At 43.8% G+C, this 22899-nt stretch overlaps 1 protein-coding gene across 13 annotated transcripts in view; it reads left to right on the plus strand.

Moving 5' to 3' along the window:
- The first annotated feature begins 2926 nt into the window (after positions 1–2926).
- RYR2 (ryanodine receptor 2) overlaps positions 2927–22899 on the plus strand; it is a 785691-nt gene continuing 765718 nt past the window's right edge. For all 13 annotated transcript variants that reach the window (XM_021934115.2, XM_021934128.2, XM_021934136.2 and 10 more), the window contains exon 1: positions 2927–3067. In XM_021934115.2, the coding sequence (XP_021789807.1) occupies positions 3020–3067 (48 nt within the window). In that variant the 5' untranslated portion in view covers positions 2927–3019. The remainder of the gene's footprint in view (positions 3068–22899) is intronic.

A 22899-nucleotide genomic window follows, 5' to 3' on the forward strand; every position in this document is an offset into this window, starting at 1 on the left:
GCAAAATAAACTATTATACATAACATGAATTGAGAAAATGATAATTTATTTTTTTTGAGACAAAGTCTTGCTGTTACTCAGGCTGGAGGGTAGTGCCTTGATCATAGCTCACTGTAGCCTCTAACTCCTGGGCTCAAGTAATCCTCCTATCTCAGCCTCCCAAGTAGCTAGGACTATGGGTTTATGCCACCACGCCTCGCTAATAATTTTTTTTTTTTTTTTTTTTTGTGGAGATGAGGTCTCCATTGCCCAGGCTTACTTTGAACTCCTGGCCTCAAGCAATCATCCCATTTTGGCCTCTCAAAGCACTGGGATAACAAGTGGGAGCCATGATGTGCAGCCAATAAATATTTTAATACAAATTACAAAATATATAGATATCAAATATTACATTCTAATGAAAATGGTAAATATTTTTTTTCTATTTAATGAACTATAGTTTTGTGCCTAGAAAAAGGTTTACTTGTTAATTTCTGTTAGTCTGAGTCTACAATAAGAATTAAATACAGTAAACCTAAACTTTAAGCTGTATCCAAATTATATGTATTTCTCTCAAGTACACTTAAAATTGAGGTTAGTTAGTATCCTATGATCTCTGCACTGGAAAACAAATTTTCTTACTACAACTGTCCACCAGAAGAAGAAACTAGGGAATTATAACTAAATCATCCAAAAGGATTAAATTTTTTTTTTAAAAAAAGCTATAAGTAAAAAGTTTCCATAGCTTTCACTGAGGTTGCTTTCTTGTAAAAATTACTTCGTTATATAATTATGAAATATAACAGAATATCAGAGTACCAAAAATAATATTCCACCACTATGCCCATCACCCATATTAAAACACTTGTTATATTTGCTTTCAGGTTTTCTTTTTGAAAATAAATGTTTTATATCATTCTCAAACATATTTCTATACTTTTAGAACAGACTGGAGGTCTATAAACCTCATAGTTTTGTATTTTTGTGTTTTAAAGTCCACGTAAACGGTATGTTTTATAAATAGCCTCTGCTCTATGTCTACTTGCTGCTGAAGACTGTGTAGGGTGAATAAGAATCATCGAGTGTCTAGGCCATTTAGCATTATTCCACTTACATTGAGAGAACTAAAGAAATAATAACCATAACTCTTGCTAGAAAAGTTTACAGCCTTGTTAAAATGCCAAAATGAAGACGTGGTAAGAGTTTTTATATTATTTTACCTACCATCTGGGTAGAATGGAGTAATTAAGAAACCCGTCTCTGCATAGTTCTGAATAAAGTACTTTAAAACGTCAATTTGATATATTCTAAATTTGGAAGATCAAATCGTTTAACATTAAATCATGAGCCAATTTCAGAATATAGTCATTGCTCATGGAGGACTTTTACCCGACTTTTTGGGAGCTCACTGGTTGTTCGTTTAGAGACTCGTAAGAGTAAACATTCACATAAATAATAATGGTTTAAGAGTTGGTTAGTCGTCATGGCTACAAGGATAGGTCAAGTTTTTAGGTAAGGTGACTAGTATACTTCCATAAGATAGGGCAGAACATTACTAGTTCCACCACGGAGAGAGTATTTATACACATATTGTCATTCTCCTGGAAATTTACAAAACCTAACCCAATGCTAAAAATAAAATACAAACCGCATAGAACTCACTGGTCGATTTTAATAATGAGATAGATGCCACAGAATGTGAGACGTAGGTAAACGGACGCAAAAATCCTTGTTTTACAATGTCTGCATCTCTGTAGTACTGACATTTGAAAACTTTACTTTGCACATACTTAAGTATGATAAATGAAGGCACTGTGGACTAGGAACGAGAGACAAATGCTTTCTTCTCCAAATCGTCTCAGACTCTGTATTTTCTTAGTCATAGCTGTTTAAGTAGTTAAGTAGGCATTTGGTAGACTATTGCATGGAGGATTGCGAGGGCAGGATATTGCTACCTGCGGTGGAATGCCTGAATTTCGTCTCTCAGCAAGGATAATGGGTAGCATAGTCTGACTTTCGACCCATCCAGTGGTTCAGACTTACAGATATTATCCCATACTTTACCGCAATTCCTTGTTGAATTAAGGCTTGCACTTCGAATATAGACCATAAAAACTCCTGGGTCTGTCTTGTACGACATTGTCTGGCATAGGCGCTCACTATATATTTGTTGAATGTTAACGTTCTGTGCACCAAAACCGTGCACTTCGCATCGATTATCTGCGAAAAGCATGGTACACTAAAACTAGATATTGAAGAATTCCCATGTTGATCATGAATAGAGGTAATCCACGTTTAAAATACCAGGTGTTGGGTAATCTCTACTAGGAGATTAGCCACCCCGTGCGCCCAGGTGAAAGATATCATTCCGTGCGATCCGAAGTGCTGTGGAAGTCAGCGCTCTAGCCTAGTCCAGGAGGAAGAGGCGTAGTGCCGGAGCTTTTAACCTGGGAAGGGGCAGGGGAATGAGCCTAGGGACCCCAGCGGGGCGCAAGTAGCAGGCTGTGCGCTCGCCGGCTGCCCTGCGGCCCCAATACCCAGCGCAGCCAGTAAGTGGCGCTGGGCCTCGGGTTTGGCGGCCCGGAGGAGCGGGCTGCGGATTACCTGCAGCAGCGGGGAGCCGGCGAGCTCCTCCCCGCCCGCCCCCACACCCCACCCCCACCGCAGCACTAACCCCGGCTCAGCTGGCTCGGCGCACTCGCTCGGAGGAGCCGGGACCGAGCGGACCGCCGGCTGTAGGCAGCGAGCGCGGCTGGGCTGCGGGGCTGCTTCACCGCGTCCTCCGGGCCCGGGCCGCCCTCCTCCCGCACAGTGCGGCGCGGGGAGGCCCCGCGCCTCGACCACCCCCGCCCGAGCGTCTGCGCCTCCTCCTCCGCTCTGCAGGCGGGGACAGCCGGGCGCTGGGCACTCGGCAGCGCGGCCCCCTCCCGCCCCCGGCTCCCGACAGCAGAAGCAGCCGGCAGCGCCAGGGGCCGCAGCCGCCGCCGCCGCCGGGCTCCGCGGGGCTCGGGAGCCGGCCCCGGCCAGGAGGCGCGGAACCATGGCCGATGGGGGCGAGGGCGAAGACGAGATCCAGTTCCTGCGAACTGTAAGCGCCGTGCGTCGCGTGTGCTCCCAGGGGAAGGGGGCGCCAGGGCATCCACTAGCGGGGTCCGGGCAGAGTGACAGCGGGCAGCGGGGACTCGAGGGCGGGGCGAGGGGTGCCCCCTGGGGATGCGGGAGGAGCGGGCATCACCAAAGTGTGTGCAGGTGTGCGTGTTGGGGCGCGGGAAGGCAAGGGCGCGTGTCTGTGCGCGCGTGTGGAAAGCTAGAGGATGGAGCGCGGCGACCCGGCGGGAGGCTCCCGGGCTCGGACCCGGGGCAACGGGGACAGGAGCCTCGGAGCTGCGGGATCCGGGGAAGGAGGGGACGGCCAGTCCGGCCTGCCTGGTGGCAGGGCTGGGACCTCCCGGGCGGCCGGAGGCAGGGTGCAGAGCAGGGTGGCCCGTGGGGGCACGGGGAGCGGCGGGGACTCGGGTCGTTTCTGGGAGTACCGCCGCCGGGGGGTTTCTTGGGCTTTCGGGCTGGACCCGCGCGTTGTCACGGAGCGAAGACGTCGGTTCGCTTACTCCGTGTAGCGTGCAGCGCAGCTGGCCGGGGGCGGGGGTGATGGTGCAGGACGCTGCCCGAGGTTTCCCCCAAGTGAAGGTGCTGCGAAAGCGGAGGAGGAGTCGCCTCCGTGGTCCCCGCGGTTCCCGGGGCTGGTGCCATCCATGGTGGTGCTGTGACCGCTTGCAAAGCGCGGAAGGCATGGGGAGCGAGTGTGTGTGTGCGCGCGCGCGGGTGGTGGTGGTGGTGGGGAGAACATCGTGAACGTGTCGTTCTCTAAATGCTGGCTTATTGCATGCCAAGTGCAGCAAACTGTGTGTGTGTGTGTGTAAGTGTAAGGGCAGGGTGGCTGCCCCACACTGGGTGGCAGGCAGGGAAAGCTTGGCTCCACACTAATACCGTTCTTTCTTCTTAAGTACCTCTTGGCACTGCTCCTTCCTTTCTCTGATTTGTTCAAACACTGCAGATACTTCCCAGGCTGAGGCACTGCTCGCCTCCAAGCTGGGACTGGAGAGCCTCTCCAGAAAAGAAAATGCCCTAACTTCCTCCTAAGAATAACCTAGTTAGCATCCTTTCAGTCGTTCCTTTTCCACTTCTGTCCTCCTTCCTGAAGGATGTTCCCTTGCAGGATTCCCCAGACTTCCCCAACCTAGAACTGCAGCTTCTGATGGTACTTCTTTCCTCAGCAGTACAAAAAACAAAACAAAACAAAACAAAAAAACAAACATACACACACACACACACAATTCCCAGTTACAGTTACCTATAATCACAGAAACTCGTAGAGATGGTGGAATTTTGGAAAATTAACTTTCAGGTGTGAAAATAGTCTTGATGTATTTGGGTACTAAACATATGAAAACAGCGAATTTGCACAGGAACGTTGTAAACGACTGTCTTTTCTCTTTTGCTCTTCTTCCTCCTCTTTTTTTTTTTTGGAGTGGGGGGAAGGCAGTCATTTGTGCATTAAACGGACTGGGAGAAAGCTTTGGGAAGGATAAGAATCCAGGATCCGCATCAGATGGCAACCTAATAGTAATCCAACCGAATAGCTGCATGTTATGCACCATTGCATATGCTTTTTGAAGTACTGTTGGCCCAAGACCGGGCTTGGAAGAGCCTCTTCACTAATACCTTGGTCACGGTGTATATTAAGCCTGCTGGTAATACAGTTGTCTTTTTCATAGAAAATGGTTTATAAGGTTTTTTTGTTTTTTTTTTTTTGTTTTTTTTTTTTAAAGTAATTTAAACCCCATTAGATTTTTCTGAAAACTAAGGACTCTTTATTCAGGTGGACAAATATAGTTGCTGCATAATTTTTCAATCAATTTGTATCAAACTGTATGGGGTTAAAATTAGCTGGGAAATTTTGGTAGGCTTCATGCACTCAAGGGCTTCCTGCGGGCTTAACTGTTAAGCCGAGCTCATGGAGGTGGTGTTATCAGAATGCTTAATGGGCACCGAGGGAACGTGCTGGCTGATGGGGTTCTGCACATATAAAGTAATGTTAACTCTGTGCCACTCAGCAGCTGCCTGTCAGCTAGAGCAACACCTTTGATAAGTGGGTCCTGGGTAGGGATCTGGCAGTCCCAGGCTGGGATTTTTCTTTTTAATAAAACATCCGTAGGTGGTTGTGCTGATGATAAATGACCTTGAAGGAGGTGGCACAGTGGAGCAGGGGGGATTTTTTGTTTTTTTGGTATTGCATTAACATCTAAAAGGAAAACATGCCTTTCCTCACGATTTTCCAATTTTCATATGGAAATTATCAAATGCTTTACCGGCTTCTCCATCTATACCCTACATCCTTCCCTTCCCCGCCCTCCCTTTTTTTCCTCTTAACCTGAGAATGTTGGTGGTTCAGAGATGTTGATGGGGTTAATAATGGGGAGACTGTGGTATGGCTCCTACATTAAAGTCATTTCATTTTTTTTTTTTCTGAGGGCATTTATTTCTCTGTCATGTGCAAGCTTGTCAATGTGAGTTATTTCTTCTTCTTCTTCTTTTTTTTTTTTTAAAGCAAATAGTCCAAGGAGTATTGGGAATCTGTACATCCTGGTAAAACAGTTATAGATGGAAGACTTCTTGATAGTGATGGATGAAGCTGTTTTGCGTAGCAAAAGAAAAACAGTCATTAAGACACTGTGAATTTGACTGGACATTTCATATGTTCTGATTAGAACATCTGAATTATCTTGAGCAGATCACTGTCTATTGGGTTTGTATTCAGCACCCCAGCACATTGAGGCATCTTTTTGACCACTGTCCACAGAAAGCTTTTTTGCTTTTCTTTTCTTTTCTTTTTTTTTTTTAGAAGAGTCTGAGATCACTGTTAAGGGAAGTAGAGGTGAAATCTTTAATGGGCTGTGTCTGTGAGTTATGTATGCTGCTGTAAATTAATTCCTCATTTGCAAAGAGGTTTTGTCACTGGTTCACTTGTACCCGTCTCTCTGGCATCTCTATTCCATTTGCTGCTGCTTGTTGGCTCACATTCCAAATAGTTATGTGGATGAATGATCATCTTTGATTCAGTGGCTCCCCCATCTGCTGGAAACCTGCCCACTTGGGTCTGTTTATCTTTGAGAGAGATTGAAAATATGTTTGTGTAAACTCTGGATATGCTGGTACACTTATGAGAGAAAAATCCTATCATAAAATAAGCTGTCAGCTCGTAATGGATTCGTTCACTGTCATATCCAAACATATCCATGATCTGGAATGTATGTTTTGTTTTATTTTATTCTAAAGATTTTATTAACTTACCAGTGTAACAACAAACTGTCATTTGGTTATTTAAAAACATGCATCTTTTTAGTTATGGTCCTCTTTTTTTTTTTCAAGCAATCATACAGAATGTTATAGAAGATATTCCTCTGACTTTAGGAAAACCATGGTATAAAATGACCTTGGTCAAGGTGTTTTTTTTTTTTTTTTTTTTTTTTGAGTACTTTGTCTTTCTTTCATTTGTGTAAGCATAGTTGAGTTACCCTTGGGGTGTACTGTGTCATGTAGTTTTGTATTTACCCATAGATTGAGACTTAAAGTTTAGTCCTGGCTGTAAAAATGATCCTGATAGGAATACTTACGGTCTTCCTCTTGTCTTCCTTTGCAGAATGAAGTATTTCATTAGATTTCTTCTCAGTGTTCATACGTCTTGTTCCACAATGACAAGAATCATCTTTAAATATACTCATCGATGAATAGTGATAATTATTCAGTATAGATGCCGGTGTACAACACTGCATAGGAGGTTTGATGGGAATATTTAGCCCTAGTTTGTAGAGGTCCAGGAAGGTTAATGGTATGAAGTCAGTACTCAGCAGTGCAGAACGACAACTAAAATTCAAATCTTAGGCTAATAGTGTTCTTTCCAGGAGAGAAAGGCTTCTGTATCTACTGTTCAAGTATGTTTTAGGTTTATAGCAAAAGGATACCAAGTCAGTTTTCTCAGCTGTAGGAATGTCACAGAGTACAAATGAAAAGATGGAGTGAGCATTGGAAATCTGCACTTTTTGCTCCCTTCATAATGAAGCTACAAGGAGCTTTAGATAGATATGCACTATGGTATTTTCCCAAGGAACTGATGCAAAGCCCACACAGGCTTACATCATCAGACTTATTTTATTTTAACTTAGAAATTAGCATGTACACATTGGCAGGAAGGGCAAGATCTAAAACACTTAGGGCACTGATTTATTTGACATTCAATTGTATTTGTGCTTTGGCTTCAGATAAGTGTTTTTATCACGGCTAAAGTATCCAAGAAAGGACTCCAGCAGCACTGGGTGACTGTGCTTCTTTAGATAGCTTTCGGGAGAGAGGGAGAGGTGATGAAGCACACATTTGTCCTGAAACTCTGACATTGTGGGAATTAGATTAATTCAGAAAACATTTGTTGAACACCGTCTGTATGCATAGTGTGTTAGGGAAGTATTCAAAATAAGTAGAGAAGGGATTTGCAGCTGTAAATGCAAAGAAAAGATATAGAGGATGGCATGGAACAATCAGAAGGGAAAAATGCATAAATAAACTCCAAAACATTAGGGTAGGAAGAGGCCTTTAGAAAACATTACCCTGTCACCCCATGCCTCTCTGATGTTGCAGATAAAGAAACAAAAGCTCAGAGAGCCAAGTGACTTGGCCCAGTGTCACACTCCAAGTTAGTGGCATTTAGTAATGCGGAGTATATGAAAATCTATGAGGAATTTCCAGAAAGGAGGTTTACCAGCACATCATTCTTTATAGAGTAGTTTTAAACCCACTTTTCCATTTTATCCTTAACTTGACCTTCATAGAGTTCCCTCTCCAAATCTGTCCTCTTGTCCTTCCAGCTAGTGAAAGGGAGGTTTCATTTCTCTTTTCTAATGTTACAGTCCCTCACATGGCCTAAATCTTGGTCCTGGAAGCCAAGATGGGAATCCATCCTTTCCATCCTTTTTTTTTTTTTTTTGCCTCGCTATCCACTTACTCCTTCAGGTTCATCTTGAAGCCTGTTAATTTCTCCCATCTTAAAATGTCTGTCTTTGACCCCGATACCTTATTTGGTTGCTCCCCTCCTCCAAAAGTGGTCTTCTCCCACTGCTTGTACCCCTCTCCATGTAATTATCTAGCTTCTCTTCCTTCTTAAATTCACTTTCCTGGATGTTGCCAGTAACTCCCTCCTTGCCAAGTCTAAATGTCCCTCTGTCCCTATTCCCTTAGATTCCTTCTCAAACTCTACTACCCAGACTTTCCTTTTTGAAGCTACTCTTTTGACTTTGGGGACATGGTACCTTCTGGGTAATTTTTTACATTTCTGATCATGCTTTTTCCAGGTGCGTTTCATTCCTTTTACGCCAAGTGTGTGGTTATCCCAAAAGATTCTGTCCTATTTCCTGTTCTGTCTCTTCTGCCTTCATGAGCTTATCTATGTCACAAAATCTGGGATCTCTTGAATAACAGAGTTTGAAAAGACTTAACAATGACTTCATCCAGCTCTGAGAGCCAGAGAGATGAAAGGAATGTTCCCAAAGTGACTCTTTTGTTGTAGGAGAAACCCACCGCAGATTCGACAGCCCTGGGCCTTCATTTCAAACCTCTGTTTAGACTTCCCTCCTGCTTCTCGGACTCTGGAAACACCAGCTTGAGATCATTGCCTGTCGGTTCCCTAAGCGACGTTCCGTGGCACTGCCGTTTGTGGCTCTGGCTCCAGTGTGATCCTAACCTTCAGAAGACCTGAGTCTGAGGCCTGAATCTCCCAGTACCTAGCTTTATGGACTTAGAACAACAGTGCCTGGCTCATGGGAGGGGCTCAATGTATTTGTCTAGTTCTCTTTCTTCTCTTCGGCATCTAATTTGTCATCATAGCCCATCGTGTTTCTCTTTGCAATCCAAGTCAGATTTCGATGTCTTTCATACTCCATTAGCTTCTTGTTCTGATCCCAGTACTCATTTCAACCTTCATCATCCTTCCTCCCGCAACAAATCAGCAACCCGCCTAGAATCCTCCTGCCATTTTAGTCCTCCTGAAACCCTTGTGTCCATCTCCAAGCCTCAGCTGACATCCTTGCACATCCTGTCTAATTTCTCTACTTGGCTCATGACCTTTTATGATCCGCCCCTAGATACGTTGCTTACGCTTTTCATCCTACACGGAGATTTCTTGGATCACTCCAATCAATTCCGATTTTACCTCTCTCTGACCATTTATCACTAATAATTAATAAAATGTATGAAACTGATTGGGAAACTCAAGCAATGGTCAGAGAATGCTTTGACCCTAATGCTCTGTGGGAGAGTTGGGACCATGTTGGGCATCGGTTTCCCGTGATGCTTGGCGCACTGTTAGCTACAAGGACAGACTTAAGAGAAATCTTGTGGCAAGTGAAGATCGGGACAAGAGAAAGGATCCTCCTCCCCACCAGTTTAATGTGAACATCACTTGAATGCGTCCAAATGCAGAAAGAAGGAATCTGCTATGAAGAAAGTAGGAAAAGATAGTGGGGGCGGGAGAATGGAGGTAAGATCTCTTCTAGAAGCAGAAGAGTAGGAGGGTTGGTGGGTGAAATTCTGAGATGAGGACAGAGGAGGTGTGTAGGGTGAGAAAGTCCAGGTGATGATTGCTGCTTTGGGAGGCCGCAGTGGTTCCCAGGTCCAGTGGGAGGGGACACCTGGAGAAGGCAATTAGAGAGAGGGAAGTTATAGTCACTGGAGCAAGTGAACAAAGGAGAGTAAGAGAATAAATTAAGGGTTAATTGCGTCTGAGTGATTGGGGCTGCCCAAAAGAAAGACTGGTTTAGAGTCAGAATCTATATTTCAAATGAGCAGCTGTCAGGGGGTGAGGTGACTTCCAGGGGCACTGTTAGAGTATCCAGTGGATCAGTTTCATCTCCTTACTTTCCCCTTTATTAATCACGGGAAGAACATTGGGATGAGGACCCCGCCAACAAATGGTTGTGATTTGTTGAGAAAGGTAAAATGGGGAGGGTGATTCTCAGAGGGACTCTCTGGGGTCATTCCCATTGTCATGTTCATAGTCTTAGCGTCAAGCAGACTCGAACCATTCTGCAGCATGAGCATAAAACACCTCACTTGGGACTGGAAAGAAATGCTTTGAATGATCCTGAGGTCCCTGGAAATCCTCATCCTGATAGATCACAGGCCCTGAAAGCTGACAACAAGCGTCGTGCCAGGATTCTTGATGATGGGTGGTTTTCTTTCAGGGAAGAGGAGACGTTAACAATAAGAGAAGGTTGCAGACAGGCGTTTAGAAGGAGCTAGGAGAAGAATTCTCTCATGCCAGTAGCACTCTTAGGGACTGGTAGAACTAAATGGGTTTGGATCCATTTAGTAACTAAACTTCTAGTGAGCTTGTGTGCAAGTCCTCTCTATTGTCCCAGCCGTGAAGAACTTCTCTGGCTTCTGTAATTACCTTCTGCCTGGCTGGTGAAGATGTGGCCCATGTTTCTGGGGTTTCCCGAAATGTTACAGTCAGCCCTCAAAGCCCAGGTGGAAGGTGGATTTCCTGGTTTCTGTTGCAAAAGTTCTATAGTGGTGTTGCTGCAATGAAATGGAAGTCCAAGGCTTTGCTGTTAGTGATGGAATGTTCAGAGGACCTACACATAATTGCTTTCATGCTCATTACCCAAGCAGAGCTCCTCCTGCAGAGTGGGGGACAGAGAGAGCAGAGCCACTGACACGTGAACCCAGGGAGACCTCCCCTGGATGGCTGGGTGTAGGTACTGACCACCCACCAACCGATGATTAGTATCTGCCAATTTACTAGAAGAAAACTTGAAATCTAGCTGTGGAGCCAAGATAGATGCAGAAGAAAATGAGTGGAACGGGAGAAAGTGTTTAGGAGCTCAGAGGCTGGCAGGGCCCTCGTGAGTCTGGGAATGGTTGAGGCGGGAACGAGGACACATTTGCTCCCTGGGACATGTGGATCTTAGTGTGCGGAGGAAACCCTCATGTGGTCACTGAGTGAGAGGCACAGGCCCATACGTCTCATCACCGTGGAGGAAGGAACAATTCAATGTAGCCAATGTATTTTTCTACTATGGCAAGCGCTTTTTTTCCTTTAACATTTTTGGTATTTTGAAAGAGTTTTTGCACATTTGTTCCGCTTCTAATGAAATTTTCGTTGTTTATCTTTCCTCCTGAGTTTAGAATCTGATTCATAATGTACATGGGAACCCATGAATTTCACTCATATTTAATGCATAACCAAAGATATAAACTGAAATGATACATTTTGAGAAGATCAAGAAAAGAACAAGAAAACTTACAGGAAAAATGATATCCTTAGTCTTGAGTCAGTTGGGATATTGTTAAAATGTAGCTGAACAGCACAATGAGTTGATAGCTGTTAGAAGTTGTATTTTCTTCTTTTCCACAGCAGGTTTCTGGTTTTCCAAATAAAAGGGATTATGATTTAAATTCTATTAGATTTTGCTGGCGTTTATATTTATTTCATAATCAAAGAAGCTTTACATGAGGAAAGTTTGGTCTCACATACACACACACGTGCGCAAATGAATGAAAGATATTATACCATATTTCTTTTCACCAATTTTGACTGTGGCGTAGAATTCAGTTAAATTAGTTCATGGGTAGCAGGGAATTGTCTGTTGGTCTCTGTTCCTTCTTCTAGTGCTTTGGGGTTTTTATTTTTATGGTTCCTTTCCCTTTCCTACCCCTCCCCTCCCCTCCCCCTTCCCTCCTTTTCCCTTTCCTCCCTTTCCCTTTCTCTGCCCCCTCCCGTCCCCTTTCCCTCCCCTCCCTTCCCCTCCTTTCTCCTCTCCTCTTCTCTTCTTGGGGCTCATGAGTGAGTTACTTGTGAGAGATGCTATTTTGATAGTAGCAGGACCAGCAACAAACCTGTACCATCTCAGCATTCAGGAACAATGGTGTCCACATGTCTTTTGGAGGTTGAATGCGGCGTTCTTAAGGCACATTTGAATAGTCCCACAGGCTGAGAGAAGTTCCTCTGATCTTAAATACAGTGTTAGCCTGAGGAGTAACCATTTCTGGTCAGGAGCTCAGAGCTCTTTAATGCCATGGCCTACGTACTGCTGTTGGCACCTTTATTTCTTGTAGGCACATTGATATGTAATTGCCTGGCAGGTCTGTTCTAAGCATTGCCTGTGTATTTTCTCATGAAATCTTTAGAAAATCCCTCAGAGGTAGCTGCAAGGAAGTGAATGAAGTGAGCCCAGTGTTCGCAGAGACAGGCAGCGGAGCTAGAGTTTCAGACCTGGGCCGTCTGGCTCTGGAACTCTCACTTAATCTTACCGCACAGGGGCCCTTTCTGCTGGAGAGAGACATATTTTAAAACGAGAGGGAAACTTGGTGCCCTGCTTCTACCTTCAGGAAAGTACTTTATAATATCAAATGTGAATTTCTTACACTACCAGAGCCTTGCAGGCTGTCTGCCACATCACAGGCCCTGTGTTTAATGTTTGTGGAATTGCGTTGAACTGATTGCATGAGATAGTATTTTACATAATAAATACAGAATAGGGTAATTGTGTGCAGTTTACTAGGGTACCTTAATGCAGTGTGTGTGAATGGGATATCTCTTTGTCTGTAGCATTCTACCGGGTACCTAAGAGATACCATGAAGGTGGAAGCCATAGCTCCTGTAGAGGTGAGATGCTCGAACAGTGGAACCTTATGTGCATCAACCTGGGAACAGTAAGCTTATGGTCCTGTGGGGATTGTGTCCTGTGTAAAGTTCAGAGGGTCCAAAAGGTGAAGAGATGATGGATGTGATCATGATATTGGGCTCCAAAACTCACGGAGTAAATGGTCAATGGTGAAGTAAATGGTGGTAAAAGCAGAGATTCTATTTCGTTATAAAATATGAAAATAACATGAAAGGCAGAATCCAGAATATAGAACCACATGTCAGGCAGGAATTAAATTTTCAATGAAATGCCACCTTGATCTCTAAAAGTGCTCCAAAATCTCTTTTGTAGCGTTTTGGGAAATTTTGATTCATTTTATTTTTGAAACAGTTGACATTTGGGGGAGTGGGCTAAGGGATGAAAATATGTTTCAAAGTGCTTGTTTTTTTAAGGACAATATTTTCCAGAACTATACTTCAGGGGCATGTCACAGTTATGAGCCTGTAGGGAAGAACAGGGCTTTTTTTTTTCCCCTCCTCTTAGGGAAGAACAACATATTGAAGGATGACTAAGGCACTTGAAAAATGTTAACAGAAACACACACACAAACACAAACACACACACACACACACACACACACACACACACACACACACACTGCATACACAGGATCCAATCCCTGATGCCCTTTTCCTCTCTTCTTATTTTTTAATTTTTATTTATTTTTTTTAGATGGAGTCTCACTCTGTCACCAGGCTGGAGTGCAGTGGTACAATCTCGGCTCACTGCAACCTCCGCCTCCTGGGTTCAAGCGATTCTCCTGTTTAATCCTCCTGAGTAGCTGGGACTACAGGCGCCCACCACCACACCCGGCTAATTTTTGTATTTTTGGTAGAGATGGGGTTTCACCATGTTAGCCAGGATGGTCTCGATTTCTTGACCTCGTGATCCACCTGCTTCGGCCTCCCAAAGTGCTGGGATTACAGGTGTGAACCACTGCGCCTGGCCCCTCTCTTCTTATTTTTTTGCCTATCCCTTTAGTCCCCTTTGGTCTTGGACATGTCTGTCATGACATGTTTCCAAGGTCAGTGCCCACAGTTGGGAGTCATGATCAACTTACACGTCCTGGCTTGTAGGTTCAACGAAATGTCAGGAGAACATTTCGTCTTGAGTCCCAGACAAATGAAAAGCTGAGATGAAATGTTTTTGATTGATGGCTGTCAGAGAAGCTTAAAGACTTCAGCTTCACTGCCATTCCCTTTGTGACAGGGAAGGGGCCATCATTTCCTGAAGACGGGGGTGTCGTTATTAAGTCTAAACGTCCTGCTCCCGTCATGAAGAATTGCATTACACAGTGAAGCCTGCAAAGTCAGCCTGACTTGAGTCAGTCCTACTCACACCAGAGAGGATGTGGAAACTCGGGGAGGACAAGAGAGAATTGTGATTTCACCTCTTCCTGCGCCAACGCCTGGTCTCTTCTTCTTCTTCGTTCTGAAATGCTCTCGGACTGCCTGCTACATGCCATGCTTCTTGCTGGGTGCTGGGACTCATATCCAAGCTTGTCCTGCCTTTAAATAGCTTATTCTGTCTCTATGGGTGGGATGGGGAATAAGGAAAAAGCAAATAGTCTACTACACAGTGGACATAAGCGTCAGAAAACCATGGGAGGAGGGCCGGGTGTGGTGGCTCAAGCCTGTAATCCCAGCACTTTGGAAGGCCGAGACGGGCGGATCACGAGGTCAGGAGATCGAGACCATCCTGGCTAACATGGTGAAACCCCGTCTCTACTAAAAAATACAAAAAACTAGCCGGGCGAGGTGGCGGCGCCTGTAGTCCCAGCTACTCGGGAGGCTGAGGCAGGAGAATGGCGTAAACCCGGGAGGGGGAGCTTGCAGTGAGCTGAGATCCGGCCACTGCACTCCAGCCTGGGCGACAGAGCGAGACTCCGTCTCAAAAAAAACAAAAACAAAAAACCATGAGAGGAAAGGATGTTGAGGAGGGAGGGATCTGTGTCCCAGGAGTACCATTATCTAAGGCTTGGTGGAGGAGGCAGCATTTTCAGTTAGAGTTCTCAGACTGAAAAGGAACTTCAGGGATCAGGGTCTAACCCCATGACTTTAAGTGAAGGAACATGAAAGGACACGTATATTGGCCCCCATTATTCCGCTCAGACAGGATAGCTGCAATTCATTTGATTCCTGGAACAATCCATTTAGTCTATAAAGTGGTTAATTGCACTAATACAGGTCAGGAAACTGAGTTGCAGAGAGGTGAAATGACTTGTTCAAGGGCAATTGATGAGTAAGTGATGTTGCTGGAGAGCCCAGGGTTTTCAGATGCCAAAGCCCTTCTTTCTCTCTCCTTCCTTCCTCCCTCCCTCCTTCCCTTCTTCCCTCCTTTCCTCGCTTCCTTCTCTTTCCCTCCCTCCCCCCCTCCCCTCCCCTCCCTTCTCCCTCCCTCTTTCCCCCCTCCCCTCCCTCCATCTGTCAGGAAAAATAGTAAAAGACTGTAAATTGGATTATAAGGAATGATTTGTGGCTGTCCTGTCACATTTGTCCATTTAGGTTATCTGTGCTTTTCATTTGGGAGCTATCTTACTACTCTGTTAAATTGTGGAAAACGGATAGTAATGATTCCTGAACTGTTGATTCTTGATTATAGAAAATGCAAATCGTGTCTACTAGAATGCAGTTGTAGATACTGAGCAGGTTTATTCTTATCAAGCAAATTCATCTCAGCCTTCCTGATGGGCTCATATCATTGTATGTCCTTTGGAGCCTCCTTTGAACCTGCTGTGATACCACATTGGTTCTTTAATGAAGAAATTAAATAAAATCTTGGATGTGTTCATTTTGTCTTTGTTTGAGTCGTAGTTTTACTTTAAAAAAAAATTACCTTCAACATCACTACTATGCCTCCTAAAATAAGAATGTGTGGGATCTTGCTGAATTTGGGTGGGGAGGGCAGGAAGACAGGACAGATGAAAGGAAGGTGAGTGGGGGCCACATGTTGTTTCTTCTGTCTCCCCATCTCCAGGGCCACTTTCCAGTCTTCTCTGCCCTGTTCTATGTTCAGGAGGCTCCTACCCTAGATGGTGCTAGGAATACTGTTTCCTCTCCTTGTTGGCTCAGATCGAGGGCTGGGGATAGTTTCCCACTGTTGCTGGTCCCTAGAAGTCCCACCTCTGTCGGATTCTGTCACGCTCCCAGCCCACACCTCGGTAAATGATCCCTCATTCACCTGTCTTCAGTTAAACCCTTGAGAGTGCCATCTCCTTCCTTGATGGGACCCTGATGCAAAGGCGGGAAGCACAGTGACATGTTTGGGAGAGAGATGATGTGCGAGTACTGCTGTGTCATCCTGGGGGGGACTGGGGAGCCCTGAGACCAGGGTCAGGGATTTGTTCTTAATTCATAAGGTAAAAGGGACCCTGGAAGTTATTCTTTTTTCTCCTTCAAGGGAGAAAAATGGGTCAGAGCTGTCCATTAGAAAGATTAATGGGGCAGCAATTTATAAGATAAATTGGGATATAGAGAGATCAGAGCGGGACTGGAGCTGAGAAGCCTATTAGGAGACAGTCACCACAGAGCTGGTGCAAGGTAATTCGGGCCTAAATTTGGGTGGTAGCTGTGGGAATAGAAAGGAGCGGGGAGCTTTAGGACACAGTGGAGGAGGGTTTATGGGGTTGGTAACTGATTAGATACAAGGAGAGGAAAAAGACAAAGCTGAGCCTCAGATGGTGTTGGTCATTTGGAAATCAGGAGGAAGGGGAGGTTTCAGGGGAAGGCAGTGGGATTTAGTTTGGATGTATTTATTTTGAGATATGTTATGGACTGAATTATATCCCCCTAAAAAGGTGTGTTGACATTCCTAATTCCCAGGACCTTAGAATGTGACCTTACTGGGAAACAGGATCTTTACAGAAGGAATCAAGTGAAAGCGAGGCCATTAAGGTGGGCCCTGGTCCTATATGACTAGTACCCTCCTAACAAGAAGGGATTAGGGTGCAGGTCCACACAGAGGGAAAATGGTGTGAAGACACACAGGGAGCACACCTATGGGGACTGGAGCACTGCACCTGTGAGGACTGGAGCACTGCACCTGTGAGCCAAGGAGCACTAGGGCTGAGAGAGGCATGGAACAGATTCCCCCTCCTGCCCTCGGAAGGAGCCAGCCCTGCCGACCCCTTCATCTCGGACTCCGGGCCTTCAGAACTGGGAGATAATACATTTCTGTTACCTAAGCCACCCAGTCTGTGATACGTCATTATGGCAGCAGTAGGAGTCAGATTCAAGGCACAAAGCTACAAGTGTGGATTTAGTGTTTTGGAGAGAGGAGGGACCCGATGAGGCAGACTGGAGGCCACTGGTGTGATCGAGAAATCACAAAAAATGGACGAGATGATCTGGGAGGAGCATGTAGAGGAGTCCACAACAGAGGCTCAGAGGAAGGCGACAGAAGAAACTTTTTTTTTTTTTGAGATGGAATCTCGCTGTGTCGCCCAGGCTGGAGTGAAGTGGTATGATCTCGGCTCACTGCAACCTTCGCCTCCCGGGTTCAAGCGATTCTCCTGCCTCAGCCTCCCGAGTAGCTGGGACTACAGGTGCGTGTCACCACGCCCGGCTAATTTTTTGTATTTTTAGTAGAGATAGAGTATCACCATGTTAGCCAGGATAGTCTTGATCTCCTGACTTCGTGATCCACCCGCCTCAGCCTCCCCAAGTGCTGGGATTACAGGCGTGAGCCACTGCATCTGGCCCTGAGGAGACTTTTGATGTGATCATTATGGGACTCTCTGGGAGGAGGTTGAAAGTAGACTCCTGATTGCTGGAGACCCAGAAGCGACAGAGTAGCAGTAAATAGACGCAGACGATATAGACGATCTTTTCACCCCGTGTGCTGAAGAGGAAGAAAGAGGAGGTGGGAGCTTGAAAGGGAAGGAAGGGTAAAAGTTAGGGATCCTTTTCTTTTCTCATGAAAGAGACCATAATCTAAGGTCGTAGAGGAGGAGGGCTGATTGATGTTGCAAGTTCATAAGCACAAGATGGGTTAGAGATGCCCCCCAGCCCCACCAACACACCTCACCATTGTTGGGCACACGCCTAAGCTGATGCCTCTCTTTGCGGATACCTAATTACTTACTGCTGGCCTTAATTCGAGAACACATACTATTTTCATTTGACTTTGGTTTAGCTTTGCATCATTTCATTTTCTGCTAGGGACCTTTTGGTAATTAAAATTAGAGCTCTATAAAGCTTTGTTGGTTTAAAGCTGGGTGTGTTTTGTTTGCATGCTGCAGGGCTTTGGTGATGAAATAATCCAGCTAGGCTTGAAGCAAGCATGTCTCATTAAGACAAGTGGGAGAAGCTGATATAGCTGGCGGTTTTTTTTTTTTTTTTTTTTCTCACAGTCAAAAAGACTGTAGGGCTTATATAGGTAATTATGCATAATATTAAGGAGATGGTCAGCCTTGGAATATATTGGAGGGATTTTCTGAAAGCTCAGGTCAGGGGAAAATGTTGAAATATCTTAGGAAACAGAATGATTCTGCTGGTAGTGACTGCCCTCAGCTCTCCTACTATCATAGGATCTGGCTAAAAAATCCAGTAATTTTTCAGAAAATTAGCAATTTATATTGTGAGAGATTTTTTCCTCCACATTTTTGTGTAATTGGCACTATGCTGTACATATAATTTGGCGCTTGCAAAGCACTGTCTTTCAAAAAAAAATCTAAACAGTAAATCTATATAGTATTTACATGTGTAAATTCCACATTTGTTCCATACTTGACACTTGATTTAAAAGTAAAAGCTTTCAACAAATGTCTACACTTAACAACGGAGCATGTATCTGCATCTCTTTAGTGCTCAGAATGAGTGCCTATAACACTTTCTTAAAAGGACTCTTCCTTTGAGGCTGGGTGTGGTGGCTCACACCTGTAATCCCAGCACTTTGGGAGCTGAGGCGGGGCGGATTGCTTGAGCCCAGAAGTTCGAAACCAGCCTGGCCAACCTGGCAAAACCCCGCTTCTGAGAAAAATACAAAAATTACCCAGGTGTGGTGGTGTGTGCCTGTAGTCCCAGCTACTGGGGGGGCTGAGGTCAAAGGATCACCTGAACCCAAGAGGCGCAGTGAGCTGTGATTGCGCCACTGCACTCCCGCCTGGGTGAGAGAGTGAGACCATGTCTCAAAAAAAAAAAAAAAGGAATCTTCCTTTGAGATGATGGTATTTGTAGGATCTGCTCAAAACTAGCCATGCTTACTATGCATCAAATACATGATTAACATAAAAGTATGTCACCTTCTGGCCCTGTCAATGTGGATACAGTACATTTTACCTTGCCTAAATGCATATGTATATAGAGTGTATGTATTTATGTAAGTATATGTTGGATGTCAATCCAAGTGCTAAATTCTCTAACTTTTTAAGAACTTTCTTCAACCAGTGCTGGGCGAAGCATTCATCATCCTTCTCCTTGGTCTTGCCCAGCATGCCCAGTGCTGCCAGCACTTTGCTGAACATGCAGAGGCTCCCACAGTTTGAAGGTCAAAGGTTCTACCTTGCCACATGCCAGAATAAAGTTAAGAATGGGCCTAGACCCAAACTCACCAAGCCACACATACCTAGTTTTCTCCCTTCTTAGAAAATGAAACCACTCTTGTGTAAATATTGTAAAATAGGATTTGAGAATTGAAGGAAGGTAGAGGTTGAACCAAATGATCTACAGGCCTCTTCCTTCCTCCCCGGGGACTTCACCATCTTACCTGGTTAAGGTGCGTAGAGATGCTGGTCTGGGGAAGGGGAGAGGAGGTGGTTGGTCGCAATCAGGCACCGATTAGAAGGTGGGAGATAGTGCCTCACAGTTTTTATTGTAGAGTGATAAAAACTGCAATATCTGCTGCTCATTGAACATTCTCTAGTTTTGGTCCTGCCTAGGACATTTTCTACAGAAATTTTTTTTTTTAGAATTTCACATGTCTAGCAGAACAGGAAACCTGGAATACGTTACAACCAACAAAAGCATTGCTCTGGACAGGCCTAAAACAAGGACCTGAACGTCAGTAGAGAATGGAACCAGCAATTCCGTACATGACACCAGTTTCATGCAGTCACACAGCAGGGAGCGAACAGAGATCATTTCCGCATTTCCTTCTAAATGGGCAAACTGAAGCCCGCAGTTTTGTTAAGAGGGGGCTGTGTATCACTCAGATGACTTACTAGGGTACACAAATGGACTTTAGAGTCTCAGTGTTAATAATGATGATGCCGTTGTCATCTAATATGAATAATGGAGCAGACTAAAATCTGACCCAAACAGAATCTGGTAAATAAATCAAGGAGAAGGACTTGCAAATCTTTGCATAAGAGAGGAAATGAGTAATGGCACCCTCTTTTGCTTGTTGTTCATACAACCAGGAGTCGAGAACTCTGCATAACTTAGCAGTACAGCTTCCAAGAAGGGCCCTGTTATTGTGGATAAATGGAGTCTATTTTTAAGGTTAGATAAATCCCGCCTATTTATGTGGGCAGGGAAAAATTATTGCTGAAGTGTTTTTGATAAGATTCTTCTGTGCGATAAACTGAAATACTGAGAGTAAAACAGTTTTTCATAAGAGGGAAGGAAGAAAAACTACTGTAAGTTATAGGAGACTAAGGCCATGTATTTATTTGGGGATTGCATTAATAAGTTTTCAAGCATTCACTTTTATTTAGCTACATGATTGGCTTTGTGGTTGTTCCAGTTCATAAAGAATGCCATAAATATTGGATTGACCATGGTTGATGATTTTTACTGCATGATAATACTATGAATGTATTGGGTGGAACCATGATTCCAATATATGTATATTCTTTCATTTAGCAAAGATATATATACTCACTACCTCCTGTGTGTCAGGTGTCTGTGGGGTGCCATAGACTTAAAGCCTTCTTCTATTGTATTTTAAAATGGTTTCCACATAGTTATTAATAAGACTCCTAAATCAGAAGGTGCTGAGGCTAGAATCTGATGGCCAACCAGGTAAGATTTCCTTCAAAGTCTGTGTCAAATCAGTTCTACATTTCTCTACATCCAGCCTACATATTTCTATTTTATTCAAGGGATATTAACAAGGAAGATTAAATGCTGACTGAAAGCTCTCATATATTTATTCTGGCATGTGGCAAGGTAGAACCTTTGACCTTCAAGCTGTGGGAGCCTCTGCATGTTCAGCAAAGTGCTGGCAGCACTGGGCATGCTGGGCACGACCAAGGAGAAGGATGATGGATGCTTCGCCCAGCACTGGTTGAAGAAAGTTCTTAAAAAGTTAGAGAATTTAGCACTTGGATTGACATCCGACGTATACTTATATAAATTTGTATTTCCATAGAAATACAAATTATATACAAAATTATATAATTACTGCCATTATCATGATTATGTTCTTAGCCTTTCCAAATTCCTGTTATATGCAAGGCATTCTACTTAACTCCACAGATATAATGGGATATATAGTCCTTGCCCACAAGAAACTATTACCAACATAATTTATTTGCCTTTCATAGACTGTTTTTTTCCCCTGTTAAATCTTTCTTAGGTAACTTTAAAGGAAACTTAAAAATTGAAGTGTAATATATAACATACAGATAGTAAAGTACGTAAATCTTAAGCGTACAGCTTGATGAATATTTGCAGTGTGAATGCAGTTGTGTAACTACCACTCACATCAACGCATAGAATGTTACCAGTGCCTGCAAACCTCTCTAGCACCCCCTCCCCGTAGTTACCTGCCTTTCCAAAGGTTACCACTCTGTGGACTTCTAGAAAAACGAATTAATTCTGCTTGTTTTTGCACTTTGTGCAAATGTAATGACAATGCAATTGTGTCTAGTTTCTTTTGCTTCATTTATATCTGAGATGCATCCATGGTGTTGTAGCTCTTGATGGCTTAGTGCTGTATGCTACAATTCATTTTTCCATTCTGTTGGTAGACAAGGGGTTGTTTCTGGTTTCGCTAACAAAAACAAAGCTGGTACTAATATTCTCAAATACGAAAGATTTAAATATTTAAGTGAACACCTGAAATAAGGGTATGTATACCTTTCTGCTGGATATATACCCAGGAGTAGAATTGCTGATTGGGTTACACATACGCCCAGCCTTCTAAACACTTTTCCAAAGTAGTTGACTCAGTTAACACTTCCCCTAGCAGTACTTAGTAAATGTTAGTTTCAAAAAAAAAAAAAAAGGAATTATTATGGTGGATGTATAGAGGTGTTTCATTGTGATTTTAATTAGCATTTCCCTGACAACTCATGATGGTGAACACCTGTTTTGTATCTTTAATGTCCATTTGGATATACTGTATTCTTTTAGTACTTACCTATTCAGGCTTTAGCCTGTTTTAAAAATACAGTTGTTTGTTCTAGCATTCTTTCTTTCTTTCTATCTATCTATCTATCTATCTATCTACTTCTCCATTCATCTATCTATCTATCTATCTACCACCATTTATCTATCATCTATCTATCTTAGTCATCTCTCTCACTCTGTTGCCCAGGCTGCACTGGTGCACGGTAGCTTGCTGCAGCCCAGAACCCACTGGGTCAGGGGCTCTTCTGCCTCTGGCCTCCCGCAGATAGCGACTACAAGGCATGTCCATGCCAGATAATTTAACTTTTTGTAGAGATGGGGTCTTACCATGTTGCCTAGGCTGGTCTCGATCTCCTGGCTTCAAGTGATCCTTCCAAAGTGTTGGAATTACAAGTGTGAGCCATGGTGCCTGACCAGAATTGTCTTTTTTAAACATTAACTTTTGGAGAGTATTTTATATGTTGTGAATAGGAATCTTTTGTTAGATATGTCTGTTGCAAATATCTTTTCTAACACTGTCGCTTTTTCCCCTCTATTACTTATGTTGTTAGTGTTGAAGAGCAGTTTTTCACTTTAATGAAATCCAGATTATCAGTTTTTTTTTGATTCATGGTTTGTGTTTTTTTGGTATCTTCTTTGCCTATCCAAAGGCTGTTCTCCCATATTATCTTCTAGAGCCTTTACTATTTTAAGGCTGATATTTAGGTCTGTGATCTTAGAATTGATATTTTGTTTATAGTTTGAGGTAGAGATCAGTCCCTAAACCTATGGATGTCCAGCTGATCCAGCACTAGTTATTTAAAAGGCCACCTTTTCATCACTGCATTGCAGTGGTACCTGGGTAGTAAATCATGTGACTGTAAGCATGGATA

The sequence above is a fragment of the Papio anubis genome, chromosome 1, assembly GCF_008728515.1.
Source record: "Papio anubis isolate 15944 chromosome 1, Panubis1.0, whole genome shotgun sequence".
NCBI classification, from domain to species: Eukaryota; Metazoa; Chordata; class Mammalia; order Primates; family Cercopithecidae; genus Papio; species Papio anubis.